This window comes from Melitaea cinxia, chromosome 23 (assembly GCF_905220565.1).
Source record: "Melitaea cinxia chromosome 23, ilMelCinx1.1, whole genome shotgun sequence".
Lineage (NCBI taxonomy): Eukaryota > Metazoa > Arthropoda > Insecta > Lepidoptera > Nymphalidae > Melitaea > Melitaea cinxia.
Window position 1 is genome coordinate 8,312,814 of NC_059416.1, and position 12,441 is coordinate 8,325,254.

Sequence of the window (12,441 nt, forward strand, 5' to 3'; positions counted from 1 at the left end):
CAATCTTATGACCAATTTATTTTAATTAAAAGTCCACGCCTTTGCCCAGTGGTCTCAGTTATGTTGCTAGCGGTTTCGGGTTCGATCCCCGCACAAGACAAACTTTTGGGATGGCCACATATGCATAGATGTTGTTCGTGGTCTGGGTATTTGTGCTTGTATATTGTGTGTTTCCGGACCCCCGACACTGGATAATCCTACTGGGGGCCGTTGAGTGTGAAGGGTTTATTTATTTTACATTTTGTGAAATTTAATTTAGAAAATACAACAATTTTAAATTCACTTTAGACATTTCTCACTCTAACTCGCTTCAACCAAAAACTTTGATAAACAGTAAAAACACCACCTACCCAATTTAGATAATAAGTTTCCTTTCTATGTATGGGTTGTCTGGAAGAAATGGCTAATTAGCCATAAGTCCGCCCATTGTACTTCACTGTCTGTAACTATTTTTATGCTTTGTTTGTAATATATTTGTGGTGTACAATAAAGTATAAAATAAAAATAAAAAATAATTTTAATTCAAAATCGACTTCGATATGCGATTCTTCAACAATATATAAAGTTTCGATTGTAATACATAATCAAACTATAATGCCGTCAGTGTTTGTATTATTGCATCACTCCCAAAAACCTGACAGTTTCACGAGGAATCGAGGCTTTCACTTGTCTCGATAATGTAATATTACGAGTAAATTGACTACACTCGCACGTATGTCGTTACTTCATAGCACATTCATGAGAATTGGCTATGAACTTGACTGATAATGCAGCTGAAGATTTTGTATTATTATTCGATTGTACAGTAAAATAATAACTAAATATACTTTCAATTATAATAACTTATATACTAATGAAACATTTTTTATTGTTTACGACTATGACAAAAAAATACAAATAAAGGAAAAACGTACAAAGACAGTTGTAATGGTAGACCAATCTGGTCTGATTGAAATAATATAAATCACGTGTCATTAAATGATCATTATTAATTATGTTCACATGAAGTTTTATGCACGTATACAAACTTCGTGGATCCATTTTTTATATGGACACAGGTAAGTGTTTTCCTTAAAAGATTTTCTTCCATTACTAAATCAGAGAATAGTCATTCAATGCTTGGTTAGATTAAACTTCTTTCGTATTATTATTATCGTATACTATTTTCAGTTTTATAATAAAAATTTAATATAAGTCGCAAACGAAAAAAAAAAAAAAAAAAAAATAACCAATATTACATCGACATGTAACACAATGTAAGTAGACAAAAGAAAAAAGTCAAATAAATATGCGTTATCAAAGAGTACTCAAAAAGATGTAATCACATCTCAATCAGATTTAAATGGTACTACAAGATAAATATCAAATTGCGATTAAAATAAGAATCATCAAAATCAGTACACCCAGTAAAAAGTTATGCGGTATAAATACAACGTAGATTGACGAAAAAATAGTCATCAAGTAAATACGCATTATTAGATTTAACTCGAAAAGTGCTTATTAGATTTCAATTAAATTTAAATGGGACCACATGGCACGCACCACCTTTTGATTTAATAAATCATCGAAAGCGGTCCACAAAGTCAATAGTTCTTAGGTTTCTCAAGTCAAGTCCTTAGGTTCATAGATACAAAACAAATAATTGTGTTTGCTCGCAAACGAAAAAAAAACCGACTTCAATTACTTCGACAAGTAATACAACGTAAGTAGATGAAAAAATTAAAAACGCATTAGTCGTCATTACGATTTTCGAGGGTTTCCCTCGTTTTCTCTGGTTTCCTTATCATGGTACCACACATGGGATATCTCCTTTCTAACAAAAACAGAATTTTCAAAACCGGTTCATAAACGATGAATTTATCCCCTAACATACATAAATATATATATATACGGTCGAATTGAGTAACCTCCTCCTTTTGAAGTCGATTAAAAATACAATGGAATTGAGAATCTCCTTTTTTTGGAAGTCGGTTACAAAAACCATTTTATGCGTATAAAAAAGCTATTAATAACTATAATATGCGATGTCGTCTGAACTCCACGTTTAGTGGTCTGAATTAACAGTGAAAGTCGCATTTGTAATTAAAAAATATTATAATTTATAGATATATTAAAAACCATTCATCAAAAAGGTTTCATCTGTCCCGCCATCTTTAATTTTTTTTCAATTACATTTTTAATTGCTGGTTTAAATTTATTGCTCAGGGGGTAATTCAGACATGAAATATTTACATTTTATTATAAATCAAATTATACCTTGACATATTTTCGTATATATATTTTGTACAATTATTTATTTAAATATTTAAAGTTACGATCATCTGTATTCTACACATGATTTCTAAAATAAGAATTCCATTTTGATTTCCCTGATGTCCCTCTATACTGTTAGCTTATAAAAAGAACATAATATATACTCATACGATTACTTTTTTAGTGATTTCCCTACTATTTAGTTATATACTCACTTGTGTCATCCGAATACTTACTACTGTCATAATTGTGAAATATAGTATTTTTCTAATCACAGCAGTGACAGATTTTAAGTTTCATTAGTTGTATTTAACTATATGCTACATTTAACTGAAGTAGGGCACAACAGGAAATTTTCTGCTCAACAATGGAACAGCCCGACTGTTGTAGTACCGTAGTAGTACATTGACTATTGTGTTCCTGTTGGTGAGTAAGATGATGAGAGTTCCCGGAAGAAATTGGGGATAGGGTCGGCAACGCGCTTGCGATGCTTCTGGTTTTGCAGACTTCTATAGGCTACGGTATTCGCTTACCATCAGGTGCCTTAAGGAAATAAGGACGCTCCGAGAAGCCTGTGAACGCCCCAGGAGGCTTCTGAGCTTCTGGAAGGAGCTGGGCTGGCTGAACTAGTCAGCCCACTTTTCACGCATAATGGACCACCTTTGCGTCTAAATGCGGAAAATCGAGCCCAATACAAATATAAATACAGATTACCATCAGGTGAGCCGTAAACTTCTTTGCCGACCTAGTGATAAATCTTGCTCTTTCAGACAAAATACTGCTTTTCATCATATTTTTGATATTTATAAAACACAATATCTTCACATAACGTGATTAGAGTTATTGTTCTCTAATCTATGTAAATAAAAATTAATTGCCGAAATATATGTACGCGCATAACTTGGAAACGACTTCACCAAATTGGATAACTCCCTTTTGTCTTCATCGTTAGCAGAACAAGGGGTGTATAAAAGGAAAAAAAACATATAGAAATCGTAAAATGTATATATAATATTAAACTAGCAAGTAATGTTCAATTGTTTATTTCTTAGTAAGCCAATTATTACGAAGTATAAATATATAGTCGTATACATTTTTACGTAATTAATTAAGATATTTATATAGTGTATTATGTCTGAGTTGATTTTTTAGCAAGTTATATCATTCAGTTTGTTCACCTTTTGATTCGGAATAACTTAGAAGAATTTTTATTGGAAGATATTTAATAACTCGGCTAATGATTATAATTAAAGGTCTAAAATATACATATATAATATTTGGTGTTGTGTAATAGCTCTATAAAAAAATTAAGTAAAATTCTTAAACTATTAGTTCCTCATCGAATAAAATCTACTTTCGCTTATAAATTGACAAGATTCGGAAGTAAAATCGCCCATCAGCTATAATATACATTTTATATATTACACGACGTTTGTCTATAACGCGATTTGTAATCAATTTAAATGCTTATTATGAAACATATTACAGCGGATGCCAGTATGTGTTACAGTATAAAAAATATATACGTCTATGACAAATTTTGGATTGATTTTTAGTTGCAGGTTACTTTAACTGAGGTAGGGAATAGTACGAAATTTTCTACTCATTATCTGGAGCAGCCCGACTGGGGTACCTTTACCTTACAGACGATCACAGCTAAATAATACTGTACGTCAAGAGCACCTGGGAGGTTCGGGGATAGGATCGGCAACGCGTTTGCGATGCTTCTGGTGTTGCAGGCTTCTATAAGCTAAGATAATAGCATATCATCAGGTGAGCCGCACGCTTGTGTGCCTAGTTACATTAAAAAAGTCACGAATTCACTGGTTTTTGTGTTAAAACTGTGGACACACAATAGGCATATTTATTTATTTTTTATAATTACAAATTTGTTAGGGACCTAAAGATTAATATAATATACCACTTCACTTTTAAAAATGTTTTGTTGTAAGTAACTCATTTGAGCGGTTACCCCTTTGACATACTTGCTGTCGCTAGTTGAATTAGCTGGATAAATTGTTAACAGCACTAAAATATATACTATTTACCCGACTTAAAAAAATTAGGAGGTCAGTCAATTCGGCCTTATATATATTAATGTATGTTTCGGGATAACTTCGTAGTTTATGAACCGATTTTGAAAATTCTTTTTTTTTTGGAAAGAAGATATCCAAAGTGGGATAAAATAATAAGGAAACCAGGATCTGATGATGGGATCCCAGAGAAATCGAGGGAAACCCTCGAAAATCGTAGTGGAGACTAGTGCTAATTTAACGACTAGACTATTTTTTTATCTACTTACGTTGTACTACTTGTCGATGTAATTGAAGTCGGTTTTTTTCGTTTGCGAGCAAACATAATTATTTCAGCATCATTTTAAAGCATAAATCTATCCAATTGTCGTCAATTAGAATATAATACTGTTATGTATTGACAAATTGCAACACCAACTATAATCGCACATAACACTACAGACTTACAAACTCCTTAATTAGTATGTATTTAGAATTTAACAATAAGTCCAATATTTGGCTTATAAGTGTAGTCTACTGCCTTATAATATTTGTAATATAAAACTAAACTTTGATTAAACAAGACACATCTATACGCTCTTTATAATGAACACGGATCGAACACGCGAATGCTAGCGTAAAATTTAGTTACAAATGTAAAATATCTGCTACCAACCAGCCACTCAAACAATAACAATAACATTGTTGATTAGTTCCAAATTATTGGACTATTTTTTCAACTATAATGTTAAACGTAATTAGATTTATTGTAATTAATTTTCAAGTAATAAATGGATTGTTATTTGTCAAGTAATGTTAAGATATACAACTATCTGTTCCATTAGTATTTTGTCGGTAAGATTGATTATTATATTTGATTAATTATAATATTTGCCAGTTGTTAATTAGAAATGAAACTTAATTGACATGTCATTTGAAATGTTATTACTTTTTAAATGTAAAATAATAGTATAATTTAGAACAATGACAAAATAATTAATTGTTAAGATTCTAAAGTCAAGATTCTGAAGTCTAGATTCATTAACACTTATACTCCAATTTAACCTGAAACTTTTTAGAATTCAACTGATTAGTTTCCAATGAAAAGATTAAGATTTATATGATGTGTTATTCTCTAAATCGTTTATAAATTAAATTTTCGTAAAGTGGAAAAATGTGGTTGCGTTTTAATATTCACGAATATTTTTATGCTCTATGTAAAGAACTGTGGCCCGCGACATCGTCCGCATGAAAATGTTTTTAGGCGTCTTAGGGGTGAAATTAAAAAAAAATCAAATCAATTAAAATAACATATATAACTTATTTTAACAACTTTACAAAATATGTAGAAATGTAGTCATACTCGTAGATTTGTAAGGAAATATCACATATCGTATAGTATGTCGTACTTTATCAAAATTTTTATTTATTTGATACACACTCAAAACATTTACTTTTTGACCGAAACTAAACAAAAAGTTATATGTTTTGCATTGAATCTTTTCTTCGTGATGTCTTGTTGTAAGTCAAAAAGGTTTTCAGAATTTCGGTACGTCAAGTCAAGTAGTTTGAACAGATATGTTAGTTTGAACAACATGATTTGTTTCGTTTTAGTTTTATGACGTATGTAGTAATGTTGTTATATCAATAAAAGAAAAAAATTAAATTACTCATTATTATTATATGTATACTAGCTGTGCCCGCGACTTCGTCCGCGTGGAATTTAAAATAAATAATTTGTTGAGTTCGCAGAGATACAAAATAAATAAATTTCTAAAATAAAAGTAGCCTAAGTTACTCCTTATTACATCAGCTGAAATTTCCGTCTAAATCGTTCCAGCCGCTTAAGAGATTAGCCGAAACAATCAAACAAACAGACAGACAGACAGACAAAAATGTTATTTTGTATATGTACCGTGTATATACCTTGTACCATATGCATTTAGCAAAAAGCGGTTATTTGAATACTACAAACAGACACTCCAATTTTATTTATTTTTATAGATGTATAGATTAGATTCTCAGTGACTTCGAAAAAAGGTGTATTAAATTATAATACGTACCTCTTTATAGGAGAAGTAATTTTCAATGAGAATGGCTAGGCTACTCCACTAGAATATTTTGTACAGTTAGGTTCGTAATAGGTATATTTTTTTTTGTTATTTTTGTTTACATATAAACGTTTAAAATAAATGGTAGTAACGTAAAACAAAAAAAGGGCCAGTTCAGAAATAAATTGTATTAAACGGATCAGACGACAAAGAATTTTTTACGGTTAAAGATTTAACGATGCGGTTTTTCGTTACGTGACTTTGAATATAATCGAACAGTGACAGATTGACCGAAAGTTTTCGTTTGACCGCTACTATCCTTACCGGTTTCGCCTCATAGACTACGATGACCCTAAAACCGATGTATTTTAAATATCTACATAAAAATTAGAAAGATATCATGCAATAGTGAAGAACGAAAATTTCACTTTTTAATTTTTAATTATTCATTTTTTGGTTATTTTTGCTTTAATTTCTAATAAATTTCGAAAAATGTGAAAAAAAACAGTCCCTTAGAGGAAGACGTACCGTATTGTATGAACGCAGACGATACAACTGCGTAATAAAATTGGGTACAATGCGCCTAGTGTCAAGTGGTCCAGCGTAAATACGCCTGTATTCAAGAGGGTTACGCAAGCCATTCAAGCCTCTCTCGTATTACGTTTACGAGACAAATTCGTATAAAAAGCGTAAATGGTGTTTCGTATGTGTATACGAAAATTCAAACAATCGCACTTTTTCTTTCATTTAATTTACACTGACATAGCAAACGTAAGAGCGCGTAGAACTTTGTATAGACAAACTTCGCTTTCTAACATCCAATATTTATTTTTCTACTTATCCTTATGTATGGGTCTTACGACGCCATCAGTTAGCGTGTGTCGTCAAACGGTGCATACATATTTTGCGTCATATAGTCAATACGGCAGTGGGGGGTCAAAGGATATATTCCATCACATTTTTTGGAAAATATCATAACGAACCAAGCGTTGGTAAACGCAGTATCAGCCTTGGTGATAAGAAAACAATTTAAAATGTGGAAGAAAATTAGTATTCTTGCCCTCTTGGCAACTGTGAATTGTAGTCCAGTGGAACGTATTGAAGAAAATTTAGTCGGTGCTGTCTCGGAGTGTTTAGACAAAGATACATCGCTATGTTTGAAGGTGAATAGTGATATTGTGACCTAGTGCTGTGTACTTCAACTCGCCCCTGATATTGGATTCATTTGTTACGTTAAAATAATGCGTTGGTGTCTTAAAAATGTACCACTAGTTTAGGCGTGATTGAATTAAAAGAATATATTAAACTGAACAAATGGATCATAGTTAAATAAACTCGCAATCAGAAATAGTTCCTATTTTGAAATAATTTTATAAAAACAAAATCACTAATGATACAAATGATTCAACATTGACTAACAATTACTTTGTTATTTTTATAGGAAAAGGCACTTAAATACACGGAGAGGCTTGCCGTTACGAAAGACATAAACCTGTTCGAGGGTATGTCACTAATCAACACAGGATCAGCTCGTTCTGCTCGTAGCTACGAACAACTGTCTGAAGACCCGAAGACCAGGGAAGTGCAGATTGAAGAAAGAATAGCCACCAACATTGGCGATTTCCTGGATGATCACGTTCTACAGCTACGCCTGACTCAAGATTCTGAAGAATCAAGGGAACTAGATGAAGAAGGTAAATCCAAAACTTTTCACATTATATATATATATATATATATATATATATATATATATATATATATATATATATATATGTGTGTGTGTAGTCAAATAGAATTTCTTTACGGTAAATATTAGAAAACGGCGTAAAATGTTTGACTTCGTCGCGAGAATATTCCAGAATAAACAGTTTAAAACGTAACGCGTGTTAAACAATGCATGCTTTCTCCCAAGTCCATTTGCACCTAAGCTTACAACTAACTATCAACTTAAGGGACTTTTGTTAAATTCTAGAAATATAAATTGAGTTTGTGTTTGTTGTTAATTTAATATTATTTTTAATAGGCCGTGGCAAGAAGAAGAAGAAGATCAAGAAGATCCTTCCCCTCCTCCTTCTCTTGAAGCTGAAGCTCGCTGCCTTGATTCCTCTGTTTCTTGGTATCATCGCCTTTGCCGCCATCAAGGCTGTATTCCTAGGAAAGATTGCCTTCGCTTTAAACGCATTCACCCTAATTAGACGACTTCTGTCGAAGAATAATTCTGGATCATCAGGAGCAACAATTAGTTACGCCCCTCATCATGGAGGTGATGAACACCCAGGCTACAACTACGAACCAGCCCAAGGATGGAGTAGGAAAGTCAATGATGCCCAAAGTTTAGCCTATGCCGGTCAAATTAATTAATTTCGATAATCGAAGACAAAGGTTGAATGCTTGTGTATGTGTGAAATATTTATTTCTGTGTGTTTGTATTGCCATATAAGTATCTCAGTCTAATTTATTTTAATTTATTATCAATAAACAAGTTTAAATGAATGTGTACTTTTTTAATTATTTTTAATTTTATTTTTATTTATGTCCAAACAAATTATTTAAATTTGCTTATCAGATATATGAATAAGTTTATTTAAAACACAAGGAAATAATAGTTCGAATTTTTTTTTTATAAGAATCAAACATATTTTGCTATAATATTTAAATAAATATATATATCAAATTGGCTAGATCTCTTTTGCATAACATCGAATAAAGAAAGACGATTCGGTGCGCTATCCTAAAAAAATATTAATATTAATGAATGATAACTATGTCAGTCACTATGGCATAATGTCTTTTACGTCTTTTTAAGGCATCGATAACTTTAAAATGTTAATACGTACAAGCTCAAGAGTGGGGACAATTTAGATAAAAAACTGTTACCAATCAAGCGGTCAACACAGTCGAAACCGTTTCGCTTGAGTACGTGGTCCAGGAGAAAAAACCGACATGAAGCACCTCGTGATAGTATTGTGTGCAGTGGCGGTGGGTTACTCCAGTCCGATAGCCCAGGAAGATTCTGTGTTACGATTGGTCGTTGGAAATTTTGTGAATTGCATGAACAGTGATTTAACTTTGTGTTTGAAGGTTAGTGATTACGATGGACTAATATTGAGTGTTCCCAGTGTCAGGTCCCATATCATATATGAGTGTTAAAGAAAGTAGAGTTTTGATGATAATATTTAATGGATGACAGAGGTACAATATTACCCTTTAGTGAAAAAAATCCACTTTCCTGGGACCCACATCAGAATTATATTGCATATTGTTCGAAAATATTTTAATCACGTTTTAAAATATTGATGTCAAAATAACCCTGGTATTATATAAAATGGTCAAATGAGTGTAGGAATAATTATGAATTACATAAAAGTAAACTAAGGCTTATGAAATCGGTATAATAATTAGATTAACGCAGCATTAACTTTTAGTTATTACAAATGTTATTAAAAAAAAAAAAAAAATTTTCCAGCTAAATCTCTTTGCTGACAATTTAAAAAAAGCTTTACGTAAAAAATACATTTTTTAACAGGAACATGCACTCACTGCAGCGGAAAGACTTGGTACCGTTCGTAAATTGAACATTTTCGATGGGGTAACAGTATACAACAATGGTGCTAAAGAAGCTAGGAGCTATGAAGCCCTCTCAAGCGACCCTGAAACCAGAAGCAAGCAAATCACTAAAAGACTTTGGGAGAGTACTACAGATTTGCTACAGAAGAGCGATCTTGAGCTGAGCCTCCCTGGTGCTGAAGATGAAGAAGAGTCCAGAGCTATTGGTGATGGTACGTAATTTCATTAAAAAAACTTGCTAGTTATCTATATATGTAAGATTGTGATAATAGTAGGATGGTTGAATGAATTGCTGTTAACAAACTCCTTTGTTATAAATTATTAAATTTCTTATAATATAACTTAGTATGTACATGGTGGTACATTTCAGTCAATGCGTCCATTTTATTCCAATATATTCTCTGAAATAAGACTTACTTGGGTGAAACCCAGAGATATTATTGATTTTTAACTGACAAAAGATCTCACGACCCAATGAGGTGAAGTTATAAATGTTCTTTTATTTCAAAGATCATCAAGATATGTCTTTCGTTTTGATTTCTTGAAATTATTGTTCAAGAAACAACCATTAGATATATGAATTGAAATCCTTTTACGAACGATTCATTAATTAATTTTAAGATGGTATTAAATCCAACATAAAATGTCTTCACTAAAAGACTAAAAGAGAAAGTTTCGATGACAAATTATCTCTTGAACCTAGTGGGATTTTGTTTTTTTAGGGCATGACATTTGTATGTTACGTTCTGAAATCGTTTAAATATCGTTTTCTCTCAAGTTTCAAAACAAACAATATTTTGCACTTAAGAAACAGCATTAGAGAGAAATAGTTTTACACTGGTTCTTTATTTACCTGAATGCGATTTTTTATTGAAAAGACTAAATATTATATACGTCAACCCAAACTATTAATATCTACTAAAGTTCCTTTTTGTTACGAAAGAAGGATTAATAACTAATTCAGAGATCCTAGTCAATATAGTAAAATGGTTTAAAATATATGTAAAAAATGCAATTCTAAAGTGCCATTCAACAAAGTTTTTTTTTACTAATATCAGGTAATTTTCACATACCAAAAATCAGTCAGTCAGATTTGTATAGTACATATATGTTAAGAAAATTGCGTAAGAGTGAAATGCAACGTGAAATGGCTGTAAAGTGTGTCAAATATACTGGTTTTCGAATTTAAAAATCTCTCCATTTTTATCTCAAAGGCTCCCGCTAATTATCATTTTATATTCTCGTTCCGATCCAACCTCTCATTTCGTATGCAGTACCAATTTTCAACGTATTAAGTTTCCCATTGATTATATGAAACGAGTATTTTTATTTATATTTCTTGAGAAACAAATATAATAAATTATGAAGACGCTATCACTTTACAATATACTTCCTTATTTTGCTTAAATGTTTGCTTTAAAATAGCAGAACCACTTTTAGTAATTGCTATCATTATCTTAGGTTATATTTCGCATTGTTCTACAACTATAACTTTGTTATCGCGCTTCAGCCTGTAATATTCCACTACTGGGCATAGGCCTCTTTCCCCATGTAGGAGAAGGATTAATCCTAATCCACCACGCTGCTCCAATGCGGGTTGGCGGATATATTCCCTACTATGAGTAACGATCGCTATCAGGTGTACATGATAACAACCGGGACCGGCTTAACGTGCTCTCCGAGGCACGTTGGGGAAACCCACAAGGACTGCACAAACACCCAGACCACGGCAAACACCTGTATGGCCAATACAAATGTTTGTCATGTGCGGGGATCAAACCCACAACCGCCAGCGCAACAGGTACAATTCATGGCTGTATCCGTTGCACCAACGCGGCGTCATCAAGCATAACTTTGTTATGCTTGTATGTAATAGTTATATATAGAGTAACGAATATTACAGGTTTTTCATCACAATTATTTTGTTGTAGTTGATGAAGGTCGTGGCAAGAAAAAGAAACAGCTGAAGAAGAAACTCAAGCTCCTCATTCCTCTTGCTATCTTGGCTAAAGCGAAAGCCATCGCTTTAGTCGTCTTCGCCCTTCTGGTTATCGCTGCATCCGTCTTCAAGTTAGCTGTGCTCGCCAAGATAGCTTTCATCGCCAAGGTTATTGCTATCATCAAGGCTCTCATCGCCAAGAAGCATGCTCAAGAAGACCACGGTTGGGCACCACCCCATGAGGAGCACGTCCATGCTGGTGGTAGCGGATGGGAAGGTGGCTGGTCTCGTTCAAGAAACGAAGCCAACAGCTTGGCTTACTCTGCTTACCAACAATAGTTGCCAAAGAGTAACCCGGTCTATTTAAGAGTCTGTTAATTTATTACGAATCTTAATTTATTTGTATGAGTGTGTGTGTGATGCGATATTAATTTTTTGTTTTCGTTTTTTTTTTTATGGCTATTTTGTTGTGTTGTTTTATTATTTTTATATAAACTATTATTATTGTATTCAACATTTATGTATATTTTATATTTATTTAAGTATGTATATATTTTATTTTATATGTGGATATTTATCCAATAATATAATATATATGCACGTTTATCATATTTATTTT

The 12,441-nt window shown here is 32.3% G+C and overlaps 2 protein-coding genes across 2 annotated transcripts; both read left to right on the forward strand.

Moving 5' to 3' along the window:
* The first annotated feature begins 7,350 nt into the window (after positions 1 to 7,350).
* Positions 7,351 to 8,690, forward strand: LOC123665292. The gene is made up of 3 exons (XM_045599614.1): positions 7,351 to 7,479; positions 7,758 to 8,010; positions 8,340 to 8,690. The coding sequence occupies exons 1-3, from the start codon at positions 7,351 to 7,353 to the stop codon at positions 8,675 to 8,677; spliced, it is 720 nt and encodes a 239-aa protein (XP_045455570.1). The 3' UTR covers positions 8,678 to 8,690.
* Positions 8,691 to 9,259: 569 nt separating this feature from the next.
* Positions 9,260 to 12,161, forward strand: LOC123665053. Its single transcript, XM_045599406.1, has 3 exons — positions 9,260 to 9,397; positions 9,843 to 10,095; positions 11,815 to 12,161. Exons 1-3 carry the CDS (start codon positions 9,260 to 9,262, stop codon positions 12,159 to 12,161), a joined length of 738 nt encoding a protein of 245 aa, XP_045455362.1.
* Positions 12,162 to 12,441: the final 280 nt, after the last annotated feature.